A 14755-nucleotide genomic window follows, 5' to 3' on the forward strand; every position below is an offset into this window, starting at 1 on the left:
TGATTTTTACTGGAGCAATTCAGAGTAAGTACCTTTCTCAAGAGTCCCACAACTGGACTGCAACCTTCAGGTCCAAAAGGCAGCAGCGCGAAGCTCCACACTACCAGCTGTTTACTGTGAGGGTTCATTCAAATCACTGCTATGTGGAATATGAACATTTTAATTTTTCTGATCTCCATGAAGTGAAAATTGGCGAAATAAAGTTGTGACAGAATTCAAGAGCAAAAACCTGCGAAAAATTAAAAACATTTATCCATTTTTCTTGCTGATGTCTGACTCTGCTGAAAAGTAACAAAGTGTAGCAAACTAATAAGTCTTCAGAAACCTCTCAATTTATATACCACTTCAGCATTTAGTTCCAATTAATAAATAACACTGCGGATAAAAATCATGATCTCTGCTCGTCTTCAACACTCAAGATGTTTTATACACGTGGGCAAAACTTGTGTAAATATGGTTTCGACTGTCAAGCTGATTATGGATAAATTGAACTTGTACTCGGATTTGAGATTGAGATCCCTTGTGCAGCATGTAATTAAGGTTTCATGGTATTAGACATACTATAAAAGTACAATAAAAATAATTGTTATAAAACATTTAGCATTTTAAATAATTCAGAATTTTCTGTATTTTTTCACGTGAAAAGGTTTTTCCAGCAATTTTATCCTGCGAAGGTGCATTTTCTTGGAAGGCTTCCTTTACATTTTAGTTCTTTTTGCAGTTAGTGCCATAATGTTGTATCACAGTACTTTCAGAGAAATACCTGTACCATTAAGTGATATTTGTCATTTAATTTAGTAAATCCTGTTATGTCAGCTAAAGTACAGGACATTAATGTAATGTTCCAAATTTTAAGTCTATTCAAGATTTTCTAAATAAAGCATTATAACTGTTGCCCTGCTCCTGTCCCGTTGAATTTTCATATATTTCTCACACTTTAATATTCATAAATATTATTTACAATTATTTAGTAACAGATTTTAGGGCTCAGGAAAGCACAGTAATGATCTGGATAGAATTGGACTAGAATTTGAGGTTATGTGACTGACTGACTTCTACAAACACTGACTTTTGACTTGGCTTAGACTTGGCCTTAGGTGACTTGGATTTGTGAAGAAGTAATTTGAGATTATATTTGAATTTCACCTTTGATGACATGACTATGAATTTGAGAATCACTGTAATAATTTAAACTGCTTCCAAATTAGCCTTATGAAAAAAAAAACTTCATATAATTTTTCTAACAAAGGTTGAGATACAACCTTGTAGTGGCAGTAGTTAAAAAACCTTTCCCACCAACAGTGCAGCAATCGCTGCCAGTATTATGCTTTTTAGCTACTTATCTATGCAAATATCACTTCTCTGGGTAGCTACCTGAATACTTTCTAGGAAAACGACACTATTAAACACACAAGCTGTATTTCAAGAACTGAATTCATGTATCTATGACCCCTTGCCTGTTGTGGGATGTTTGTTTACTGAATTTTACATCACTTTGAAAAAATCATTTACAAAATTCATAAATGTAATGTATTCCTACTTTTATTTCCACTATAATCTTCACCAGCACTACAAAACATTCACCCAACCATCCTATCAGACCAGATTTCATCTTTGAAGGTCTAAACATCTTCTATTTGTTACTTCGTTTAGCAGATGCTTTTCTCCAAAGCGACTTCCAATGAATTCTATATATAGTGTTATCAGCCCACACACCTTATTCACCATGGTGACTTAACACTGCTAGATACACTACTTACACTGGGTCACTCATCCATACATCAGTGGAATACACTCATGTCACTCACGCACTATGGTTGACTCAGTCACCAATCCACCTGAACAGCGTGTCTTTAGACTGTAGGAGGAAACCAGAGCATCCTGAGGAAACTCATGCAGGCATGGGGAGAACACTCAAACTACAGACAGTGCTAATCAAACATATCCCCTCCCACCACCCAGGTGCTCTGAGGCAATAGCACTACCTGCTGTGCCACTTACTCATGACTTTCCTCATCTCATTGTGTTCAGTCCTAGTTTTTTTTTTTTAATTACACCATGATTTCAACAATTTTGTCTGAACATCTCATTTTGTGTTATAATATTTGCAGATATTTCAGTCAACTTGTTTCCTTTGTAAGCACTTTGGTGCTCATTTTGTAGAAACATATATATATATATAAAAAAAAGCAGAACTTTCAGAACCCGTCACAAAGGCAACTAACTCCCCAACGACCCCATTTTGACTGGTTTCATAATATATGAGCAAGCATCCTTACATATTTCTAATATTTATCTTTATTATTAGATATATAAAAATAAAGGTAATCTTAGAAAACCAATTTAAGAATATGGCACAGCTCAAAGCCTGCAGAAAAGACGTTATACCGTTACACTGACAGTAAGCAACGTACAAAACGGCTATACTGCCTTAATCTCAAATGAGAGCAATGTTTTCAAAAAAAGATACATTTTTGTTTGTTAAAGCAATCTAGTTCCTAAAATGCTGGCATTAACTTAAACATTGCATAAGTATACTAACAGGCCTCTTGCATTATTAATAGTTTGTTCCCTTTATGATGAAGAGTATCTTACAAAAACCCCTTCAGTCATCTCCATCTTAAACAATATCCCTCAGTAGACCACAGATTAGATTTATGTTTATATACAGTACTGTGCAGAAGTTTTAGGCACTTGGGGAAAGCTGTAAAGTGAGAATGCTTCCAAAAATAATGCTCTTAATTAAACTTCCTACAAAGCTTAGTAACCATCCATCGTCAACAACCACTTGTCCCAAGCGGGGTCGTGGCAGGCTTGGCTGGGTCCCGCTCTCTGGCGGATCTGGGGTTCGAATCCTGCTTAGGGTGCCATGCGATAGACTGGCGTCCTGTCCTGGGTGTGTCCCCCCCCTCCAGCCTTGTGCCCTGTATAGCTGGGCTAGGCTCCGGTTCACTGCAATCCCACTCAGGACAAGGGGTCTCAGACTGTGTGTGTGTACTTTCTTTAATGACATACAAAACCATTATTGTAACTTTTTGCTGAAGAAATGCTTGGAAATCTAAAATATGCTCTTTCCCATTGACACTAATGCAGAAGACAAATAGATGTTTCATAAAAATATTTGTTTTAGACAGTTAAGTGCTTAAGACTTTTGCACAGTATTGTATAACCTTCCTTTTTGCACAGTCTGATCTGTGTTCACCTGCATGATCAGAATGCAACTATGGAAACAGTCTTATTCACTTTACCCAATGTGAATAAGGGGGATAAACAGGATGTAACAAAATCTAGTACTAATAATCTCATATGTTCATAGATTTTTTTACTTGAACTTTTCCTACTAATTCCAACCCATTCATCTCACTCGGAGAAACATGAAGACTGATGTCATGCAGTTAAAAGTTTCACTGGTTCATTATCTATTGAAAGGTGCCTCAGAACTGCAATTTAATGGATTTTAACTTTTCTATATTTTCATTAGCTTTTTTGCAGCAGAGCGAACAGCCAATGGAGAAGTGCTTCACTTTGCAGTCATCATCTGCACAAATTCTGGAGGGGAAAAAAAAAAAAGTTGAAGGAAAAGACAAAAGGTGGAAAAGGTATAAACAGGCATGAGACATTTTGAGATTCACATACAGTTCAATTAACTCAAGGTCAATGCTCTTATAACTGCACTGGCTGTGAAAAAATACAAAATTTATATGTAAAAACATTAATACTCTGAGGCAGTCATTCATCTACTTGCTACCACAGACTCCAAGACCTATTGAAATTTAATGTGGTGTATGGAGTTGGTCGTATGTTCACACATAGTCCTGCAAGAGTGGTATATACGAACCTTCGTAGTTCACCTGGCCATCCCCATCAATATCAGCCTCCCGGATCATTTCATCAACCTCCTCATCTGTCAGCTTCTCACCCAGATTGGTCATGACATGGCGAAGCTCTGCTGCACTGATGTAGCCATTCCCGTCCTGGAGAGACATGGCACAATACGCAATCATTCCCCGAAGTCACGTGAAGGGACACCACTTTACAACAGTGCAGCAACTTTGACAGAAACTATCTAATGAAGCACCATGTGAAGAATAGGTCACATTTCTGACGCATCTTATACCATATGTGTCAGGACATTCCAAAATGACAGACGTGACCTATGCCTCAGTAATCATTTCAGATAACACGTTAGTTAAGAACATGTTATTTTTATGAACGTTCACAAGAGGAGCGCCTATCTTTTTGCATTTCACACCTTTTTTCCTCTCAGTCTAGTGCCCAACTGCGATGCCCACTCTCAAAACATGGCACCCCTAGCAACGTGGGAGGTGTGAACACAGGCATACACCTCAATCCAATGTGCACGCTATGAACTGTGCAATTCTTTTCACTGTTCGGGTTTTATAAGTCTTCAGTTGATGTAAGGCACGCAGAGGCAAGCACTATCTCCTTAATTCCACCTGTGGTGTGGCAGACCACAGACGTTGCTGTGAGCAAGCAGAAGAGAACTCTGGCCATTTCACTCAGAGGGTAAACAGACTTCTCTGTGTTCCCCTAGTTTCTCCACCCCAGTAGCAGACAATACCAACTGACTTGTCAAATAAGGAATAGATATAAAACATAGCGAAAATACAAATATAATACAAATATGGCACAAATATAGTGGACAACTGGTAGCTTAGTGGTTCGAGCAAGTGAGCGGTTAATGCCTTTGGACCCAAATGTCACAGTTTTAGATCTCACCTCTGGCTGTAGTACCCTTAAGCAATAAATTTACCCTAAATTGCTCCAGTAAAAATTACCCAGCTGAATAAACAGGTAAATAATTGTAAGCAGCTTAACACTGTAAGTTGCTTTGGAGAAAAGCCTCAGCTACATCAGTTCATGTAAAACCAAAGGAGAAAATGTCACAGAAGCAGTTAAGATATATCCACAGATAAATGAAACATGGTGCTCAAATCAACTAAAAATATGATCAAAATGAAAACTGGTCAGTACTGTAAAGTGTAAATGTGATGCAATGAATTAAAGATTCTTTCTTTGAATGAGCAGTACAGCTGCAGAAGGCCTGGCGTTCGCTGCAATGACACCTGCCGTGCCAAACATCCGTTCACAGGTAGTGAGTGTTGCCTTGAATGTTCTGCTGTCTTCAGGAATCTATTCTTGTTACCATTCCACTGTTCCAATGGATCCTCTGTACAATCCAGTCCCTCTTCTTATAGAAACTTTGTCAACTCTCAGCACAAAATTCATTGGTTATGAATGACAGTGATGCCTAAAACCAATTTTAATTACCTTTTAGCTATTACAACCAATTTAAGTGTACATGACCTAGAAACATGACTGATTTAATGTAAGCAGTTATAGCAAAATTGTTTAATTCTTTAATTTAAGTGATCATTTGACACATTTTCAGATTAAGGTAGTAACCATTATCATATTGAAACATGAATGACAAGTGAATAATTTCATAAACTGACTGTCATGCAAATTTACAAACTTTAAAAAAAAAAAAAAAAAAAAAAAAAAACACTCAAACTGTTGTTGGTTTGAGAACCTGTAATTTTTAACAGGTCTATTAAGCTACTTAACAGACTTAAAATGCTTTTTTCTGTAATTTTTTCTCCCCTGAGGAAATAAAGAAATTTGACCAGAGATTTGGTTTATTCCTACTTCAGACCCCAACACACCCATAAGTATTGGTTCTGCATACCCATAACACTCTGCAGTTCTCTCACCTTGTCAAAAACTCGGAAAGCTTCTCGGATTTCCTCTTCACTGTCCGTGTCTTTCATCTTCCTTGCCATCATGGTCAAAAACTCAGGGAAATCTATTGTTCCATTGCCTACAAACAGTACAGAAATAGAATTTGTGATAATTGCTTCTAACAGAAAAAGCATTAGCTAAAATATACTAAATATCACAGCTTAATTACATTACAATTTTAAGACTATAGATGTTACTGTGCAGAAATATGACCATATCTTACATTTTCTGGGTGTATATTTTTAAGCAGCATTTTGAATTATTGCATTTTTAACATTCATTACCAAGACAAAGATTCTGTGTTTGTCAATTTGCCTTATCGTTACAGATATCTTGCAGGAAAAGACCTGCTCCTACCATCAGCATCCACCTCATTGATCATGTCCTGCAGCTCTGCCTCAGTGGGGTTCTGGCCCAGTGAGCGCATCACTGTGCCCAGCTCTTTGGTGGTGATGGTTCCATCGCCATCCTTGTCAAATAGTGAAAATGCCTCCTTGAACTCTGTTTATGCACAAAAATTGGGGACTGTTCAGCTTCAGCAATATTGACTTTTTATACTCAGAAAACTAGGAACAGGGAAGCAACAGTATATTATTTCTAGAAAAAGCAGAGAGATTTGGTTCAAGAAAAGGTAAAGTGCACCCTAGTGAACACCCAAAGGTTTCATAAAATTCAGATTTTGCAAAAATGTGTTTTCATTTCTTCAGGCCCTTTCACACAAACGCTAGTTTTTTGATGTTATCAATGTTGCAGGAAGTGTAAAGCCTAAAATATTCAGAGCTTTTTTGCCATCATGACGAGGGCATCACTTTTGTTACTTAGCCAGATGAAACTGAGGTGTTCGATGCCAGTATCAAGAAGCAAAAAACATAGTGTTTCTGTTTTGAATTTGGGAATGAGTGATATTGTTCAGAATAGCTTTTCTTCAGATTAGGGAATGACTTCAGAACAAAGGTGAGCAAGTTTAAACCTTGCAACCTAGAGTGAAGCAGGTTGGGAGAAAATATTTTACTAGCAATGCTGAGAACCACAACAGATAAATAATTCGATAGCCGAATATAAAGTTAATATCACAAAACTTCAGTAGAACACTACTGTATGTTAAGAGGCCTTATTATAAAACATGACAAACATCAACTTACGGATAACTGCTAATAGAAAAACAATGCATATTACTGCAGCACAAACTTATGTGAAAATATCAACACATTCTTTACATATTCCATTTACATTTACTCATTTAACAGAAGCTTTCCTCCAAAGCGATGTACATCTCGAAGAAATACAATTTGTGCATTACATTAGGAGAAAACCACATGTTTGCAACTGTGTGTCTAAGTAAACTGTTTCTTTCCACGATATGCACCAATGTTCATCGCACGAGTAGGTGCATAAAACGATTCCTGACCATCTTCCTACAATATTTTTTTTTAAAGTACAAAAAAATTTATTTCCTGGTCAAAAATTAAATTACATGTAGTTTTTTTTAAACTAAAAAGGACTGATTTTGAATATTATGTGCCTAGCTGACACTTTAATAACCAGAGAAGGTAACATTAAATAGTGCAGTTAAAAACCAAGCAAATTGTGGATAACTGGTTCACCATAGAAACATTATGGGCTATAATGTTATATAATATATAGTACATATTTATATATTACAATACATGTATATAACTGTTTATAACTGTAAAAACAGTATTTAAGAGAACATGCATGAACAGAGAACAAGCAGGAGGCTAAGGGGGTTTCTATGGGTATCATGACTGACCAAGGCCACATTCTAGGAAAGTGACCAAAAAAAAAAAAAAAACACAATGCACACAAAGACTTACCAGCTATCTGCTCTTCTGTCAGTTGGTCAGCCTGTGAAAAATAAGTGTTGGGGGAGGGAAAAAAAAAAAAAAAAAAGGGAATAAAAGTCATGAGATGCTGCAGAAATTATAAATGCCTGTGATCTACAGAACAGCTCCAGGCAGTTACAGGTCTCACCAAATGCATGTGTGTGGGGAAAAAAAAAAAAACACAATAAAAACAGGGCCAAAAAACAGATTCAACTGTACCGCCTTGCTGCCTGCTGCCATATGAATAGCAGTAAGGTATATTGAAATAAAACCTTTTGGTTGTACAAAAATTCCATGTCTCAAGAGTGCTGTCTAAAGTTAAATTGCAGAAATAAAAGGCATCTTTATGCATAACAATTATAACACCAACCTGTTTGACAGATTTTTATATGTTGTTACATCAAAGACTATTTATTGCTTGAATTTTAATGTTTATATTTTCATTCATTCCCTATGAAAAACCACTTTTCTAATGCTAGGTCATGGAGGTCTGGACTACTTTAAATGCTGTTTGAACACCACACAAGGAAACTATGACGTGCTTTTGTCGGTGAGTGTTCTGCTTTCCTCTTTTTGAATTAAAGAGGCATTGCTATTAAAAGGTTAAGAGTGTTTAGCTACTAAAAGCTTCATTGTTTGCAGCAGGTAAACAACAGTATTGCAAACACATGGAAACATTAAAAGCATCTTACAGACCACACAGCCTGAACACTGCTCAGGAACTGGGTGAAATAACAAGATCAAAAGTGACTGGTGGTCCTACATCAGCTCTTTTTGCAACTTCTGTGGAAGTACGACGACCAAACAGCCCTGCTGACTCATTAACCCACCGTTGTAACAATGTTATATACTGTCAATGTAGCACTTTTTCACTAGGGGATCCAGTTATATGACATAAGTTAGTGTGTCCAACCAGAATATTCACAATAACCAAAGAACTGTCAATACTTCATACAGTTTAAACTTTTGACAAATTTATGCTGCGTAAGATGCATATTTATAAGCTCTGAAGTCTACAGGAAAGTATCCTTAATCAGGTCTGGTTACTAAGCACCTGCAAGTCACTTTGGACAAAAGCATCTGATCAATTTAAAAATGGAAATGCCAAGGCCACATTTGCAATCTGTTTTCATTTGGCAGAGGTGGAATATGTTTCTTACCCAAGTTTCCCCCTCTTTGTTTATCCATCATTTGGAACTCCAGCTGCAATGCCCCAGAGCAAGGTACTTACCCTGAATCCATACAGTTAAAAAAAGTCACCCAGCTGAATGTTCAGGTGAATAATTGTAACTTAGTACAGAATCCTCACACAGTATGTTGCCTTGGAGAAAAGCACCAGCTAAATAAATAAGCAACAAGAACTCAAGGGGACTTGTAGTGCTCCATTACAAAGTCCTTTACAAATATAACATACTCCTCAAATATAAAACCTTCAACTATAATTGGGAATGAAAGATTTTTGGAAATTTTTAAAAATGTCAACTACAGTAGTACACAAATAAATCGGGGAAAAAACCGTTGGAATAATGTATGAAAGCATACGTCGTAGGTCCAGACAAACAAAGAAAATTGTTTAAGGAAAATGTAATTTTCTAAAAAAAATGCATTTCAAAACTTTAGGAAGACAATAACTCAGGTGGTGCGAGAGACCGTGCGTTTCATCCCAGCTCAGTCTGAATGGAGCATGTTCTCCCCAAGTCTGTGCGGGATTTCTCGGGGGTGCTCTGGTTTCCTTCCACATTCCAAAGCCATGCAGTTCAGTTAAACTGGTGACTCTAAGGATTGCCCCCAGTGTGAGAATGGGAGTGTGTGTGAGCGTGAGTATGGACTAGCGTCCCGTCCACCCAGGCCCTGGTATACTCCCCTCAGCCTCGCGCCTAATTTCGGGAATACTATTCGCCTATACTATATATATATATATATATATATATATATATATATATATATATACTATACTATTCTATACTAGCGTCACCGCGACCCTGCCTGCTTTAGAATAATCGGTTATTGAAATGGATGGACGGACAATAACTCATACTATAGGTTGATGTGAAATCCCCCAGACATCAAGGACCACAACTCAGAGCATAATCATTGCCCCACAACAGCCGCGTCCACTCATCCTCTCCTCATCCTCTACCATCATCACACACACACAGCACCTCATCATCATGATTCCTCATTCCTCACCCCTCTCAGCACAAATCTGGCACTCAGATTTCACCCCGAACTCTCACAGAGGTACAGCTGCGGCTGCTGTGCTTCGCCGCTACTTTTTCCCTCCACTTCATGATCCGCAAAATAACGAACGAGCCGCCGTCGACACCGCGCGCGCCGCTGCGCGTTACCGTTTTCCTCACGTGCCTCTTCATCGCGGGAAAGGCTTCCTCACAGAACGTTAAAAAGCCGTTTCTGCGTTAAATGTGATAAAAATGAGAGGAAACTATCGGCTGGCTAGCGTGTTCACTTTCCAAGCTCCACATTTCAGCGCAGTGAGTGACAAAAAAAAAAAAAAACAGAAAAGCAAAGAACCTTCTGGTCCCCTCCAGTTAAGGCGGCAACTGGTTTTTACCAACTACAAACTTCAGTCTGAGTCTGACTCACAGTCACTCCCTAAAAAAAATCCCTATACTTACCATTTTCGTTCTGCAGTATCCTTACAAAACTTGACGAAACAACAAGTTAAACTTATGTTTGATATTAAGCTATAAACCACCAAACCAAAGTCTGGGAACTACACCGTTCCTTTCTGTGTGAAGAAACGCTACAGTCCAAAGTTACCCGGGAAATCTCGACCACCTCACACCTTCACTACTCTCATTTGTGTATCCCTCCGCCAAACGGCATCAAACACTTCTTCTACATGTCACGCAAAAGACTTAAAAGAAATTTCAACTTGTAAGTTTATTGGTTATTATAAACTTTTTTTTTTTCATTTCGAGGAGCATTTACTGGAGTAAAAAAAAAACAGTTTTTTAAAAAGCCAGTTGCCCTATTTGGCCGGCGTATAGATACTTAGTGTGTAATTTTATAGCATCTTACCATACAAAAGCATAATAAAGTGCCAGCAGGAAGAATGAGATACGTTTAGATCCATAAGTTGCGTGGTAACGCTGTATGTGTTGATTTGTTTTTATTTATATAGTTCGGGGAACAGTTTTATAACCGACACATGTAATATTTGTAAATATGAAACATATACTTGACTGCATTATTCTGGTATTAATGAATAAAAAGAAACGGAAAAACGGAAATTCAACGTGATTTCTTATTGGCTCAGAAGGCGGGTGACACGGAAAGAGCTTCGATGATTGGCTGCGTGTTACCTGCAATGCGTCACTGTTGTATTTAACCAGCTTCACTAACGCGTCAGATTCTGTCATTGGAGTTAAGCTGCAGCAGTGTGTATTGTAGCAGCGCACTATGGTGGTTCGACTTCGTGGTTTGACTTTAAGAGATGGTGTAAAATAAAGGTTTTGTGAAAAATACGTGGGATAAATTATGCATTTTACAAAACAAACACTGCTTCGAACTGACTTTTCGATTTGTAATAAGAATGACCAGTAAGGTGTAGATTATGTGGGCAAACTGCGGTCTGTGTCGTCAGCAGGTTATATCTTAAGCAATTGTTAAGTTGGAAAAATGTTGTACTTAAACTCTTACCACAAAGACATTAAGGCTTTAACTTGCTTGTTAAAATCATGTGGAATTATTTCACAGAAGCATTGGTTGTACTGCATTATGTTTATAGGGCAAAATGGATAAAGATTTACTGACACATAATGAGAATGGAGGGCTGTGGCCATTTTTATTTCAGTTGACAATTTGTCCTGGCAGTTGTAACACACTTAATTTTGATTCAGAATGTTATTTTTGATGGAAATGCTGAATGGCATTAGCGCAGAGGGATCTGAGCGGTGTCCATCATTTCTCACCTGTGTCCATCCTGCAGTGGACGATAGAGGACACGACGCTGACGTAGTTACGTCTTTTGTGGGAGGCAAAGCGACCTTTCAATATTCTAAGCTAAATGTCTCAATTTCAATACAAAGCATATAGAGACCACTGTTATGTCAAGACTGGGGCAATTGTGCGAATCTGCATGCATTTGGTTAGCGGGTTTTATAACCAATCTACAGGACTGTGTTTAATTCCCCCCAATGTTATTTTTACTCATTTAGCTGATGCTTTTCTTTCAAAGCAACTTATGTTAAGCCACCTACAATTATTTACCCATTAATACAGCTGTGTAACTTCATTAAGGAGTTTAGGATAAGTACTTTTCTCAAGGGTACTACAGCAGGAAGTAGGATTCAAACCTGCAACCTTTGGGTCCAAAGGCAAGAGCTGTAACCACTATGTTACTAGCTGTCCCCTCTTCAATACATCTCCTGTGGTCCCAATTTCTCCTATTAGATTCCAAGACTGTACAGAAACAAGTATCTGATACTTTGAGAGTAACTCCTAATAAGAATACAGATAGTCTGCCGTCCTTTGCTTCCCCTTTTAAAACCAATGCCTAAAGTGAAATAAGTTTGTCGTCAATTTTATTACATTAAGGCCTGTACCGGATACCCTGCATTTTAACTCTATATCTTTTAGACTGGATGGACACAATTGGCTGGAATATTTTGTATCGTTCATGTCTACAGCTATAAGTATGGTTAAATATATGGTCAGGATGACTACCTTGTTGAAGGGTAGAACAGCAGGAGATGGACTTTGAATCTGGGTCCTACAAGTGGAAGGCAGTGGCTGTAATACCACGCTACCTACTGGGAACCTGGGAACATGGTAGCTTAAGAACCTCCAAACCACATGATCCCAGTTCTGAGATATTGTGGGTCATTCAAACTGAGCTGGTTATTATCTCTGTCTTATTCTTCATAAGTAATGTTCTTTCACATTAGATTAGATTCTTCAGGTCTCTGTTTTTGGATTTTAAATGTCTCAACTCATCTCCAGAACTCCTCTCTATGCTTTTCAACCTGGTGTCTTCAGTAATACTGGTCCCTGAACTGTACTGGTATCATGAAGTGTCTTGGAAAAAAAAGAAACATTGTCAGAGTGGATGGAGGCAAAGGGTTTTTTGGCGTACGATCATGTACTTACTCTGAACTTAACTGTCTTACCTAGCAACTAGAGTGAGTCCCTCCATGTATTCACTGTCTTGTCATACTTAAGAGGCAGTAAGGATACAGTCACAGCTTATCTACAGATCTACTGTAAAATGAAGTTAGGTTAAATAATAATCCAAAAATACTATAGGTAACATAAACTGTGTTTCCATTTCACGTGTACAACTCAGGGCACGGGGGATACACCGAGGATGGGACACCAGCCTGTCGCAAGGCACCCTAAGCAGGGCTCGAACCCCAGACTAGCCAGAGATTGGGACCCAGCAATGCCCGCTGCGCCACCATGCCTGCTTTGTTCTAGTAATTAATGAGGTAATTCATTGTTCAAATTATTTCAGGCTCTTCATCTAGTTTATAAAGATTCTTATCTAGTAGATAAATTATTCCTATAATGAATAATTATTTATAATTATCATCATTTATCCCTATACTTCATTTATCTGTGTTGAACAATCCACCTGTAGCTTTTCAAAACAATGTCATTAGAACTGGTGATATACACTTTCAGCTACATGTGACTGAATTGGCAGGAACAGTCAAAAGCTACTAAATGATACGAGGTAAAAAATTAAATCAATAATATTTGGTGTCCATGTAGTGTGGACTCAGAGAGGACCAGAAGGCCCCTACCGTTAAGTCCCTTGCTGATGTGGGGGAGGGCGTAGCAGCTGTGATGTGATTCCGAGGGGCAGCTTGTTCCTCGCTCCCCAATTTGTCCTCAGGATCTCATGATAAGATCGGTAAAGATTTCATTTTCTTAAGGGTCCATCAAGTACTATTCTACAGACATCTTGTTTGATTGCGGACAACCTAAGCCAATCACTTCTGCAATCCTGACCCTCTTCTTCCAGGCAGTCGATGTACAATCAAAACAGTTGTGGTCGTGTCAAAAAAAGAAGAAGGAGACTAGAAAAGTCAAAACACGCCGGCTCCCCAATGACTGAATAATTGAAATATTAAAAATAGAAATCTCTGAAGGAAATCATCAACCTACAGGCCTGTGATGGCCTGAGAATAATCATGCATAGTCAAGGAGATGTATGGGCTTATCAGAAGAACATGAAAGCTATTATTGAAAATCATTTCATACACACAATGAACTTCAGAAATAAACTCCTTTTATTTGAATGTGTACATGTAAATCATTTATTCTCTGTTGCACAAGTCCATACCCTTATAATGTATTGCAAAACCATGGAAGAATAACAGCTTGTGGATTTTCCTGCACAATTTCAGGTATGATACATTGTGTAATCGAGTAGCATCAGGAATTCACTAATGGACTTCAATGTTTAGGTGGTTTCGTTTTCACAGTCGGTCCAGACCAACTGAAAACTCCGAATTTCTTTTTTCTTTTTTAACATGACTTTCTAATCCAATCACAGCTGGAGAATGTGGGGGAACATCCCCATCTCTCCTTCAGCTGTACCATTTGGTGACTCCATAATCTGTGATGACTGGTGGTGTCCTCAATCATCTGCAATGCAGTGACCCTGTTCTTAACTACACACATTCCAGCCTTTATTGAATGGATTTGTATGAGCTGCTCTGTCAGAAATCCCCATTATGAAATTATGATTATATGGCGTAACACCTGCCTTGAATGAAATAAGCTTTGTCTGTGTTTTTGAGAAGTGGACATAGTGCCCGCAAGAGCATGTTTGAGATCCATTTTTAACTCTTTGTAGTGCCTGATGTCAGAAGGAACTTGCCAGACTTACCACCAACTGGTGCCTTCTCCTTATGGTGGCTGTAAGGTTAGCGTTGCCCCCATATCCATGTGGCTAACTTAAAAATGTGAGATGAACATCAGGAGTCACAGTAGAACTTTTTTTTTGTCATAAAAAGAAAATACTAGCTAACCATAACACTAAGCAACATTTATTTTCACAATTTGTATATGAGAACACAGCGTCACCATTTTTCAAAACTTTTAGCGATGAAACTGTTCAGAGGTAGCACGTTAGCAGCTCATCGAAGTTGCTGTTGAAATGCAGACTGTGGCGCTCC

The 14755-nt window shown here is 38.1% G+C and overlaps 1 protein-coding gene across 1 annotated transcript; it reads right to left on the minus strand.

Moving 5' to 3' along the window:
• Positions 1-3098: 3098 nt before the first annotated feature.
• Positions 3099-10405, minus strand: LOC108934368 (calmodulin). The gene is made up of 6 exons (XM_018752059.2): positions 10244-10405; positions 7599-7629; positions 6121-6264; positions 5736-5842; positions 3839-3974; positions 3099-3549 (listed from the first exon to the last, which is right to left on the minus strand). The coding sequence occupies exons 1-6, from the start codon at positions 10244-10246 to the stop codon at positions 3521-3523; spliced, it is 450 nt and encodes a 149-aa protein (XP_018607575.1). The 5' UTR covers positions 10247-10405; the 3' UTR covers positions 3099-3520.
• Between the last annotated feature and the right edge of the window lie 4350 nt (positions 10406-14755).

The sequence above is a fragment of the Scleropages formosus genome, chromosome 4, assembly GCF_900964775.1.
Source record: "Scleropages formosus chromosome 4, fSclFor1.1, whole genome shotgun sequence".
In the NCBI taxonomy this organism is placed as follows: Eukaryota; Metazoa; Chordata; class Actinopteri; order Osteoglossiformes; family Osteoglossidae; genus Scleropages; species Scleropages formosus.

Coding starts and splice junctions, on each gene's coding strand:
- LOC108934368 (XM_018752059.2), bottom strand. Junction 6,265..7,598: donor GACAGAAGAGCAGATAGCTG/GTAAGTCTTTGT, acceptor GTGCATAAACAG/AGTTCAAGGAGGCATTTTCA. Junction 5,843..6,120: donor CAATGAGGTGGATGCTGATG/GTAGGAGCAGGT, acceptor TACTGTTTGTAG/GCAATGGAACAATAGATTTC.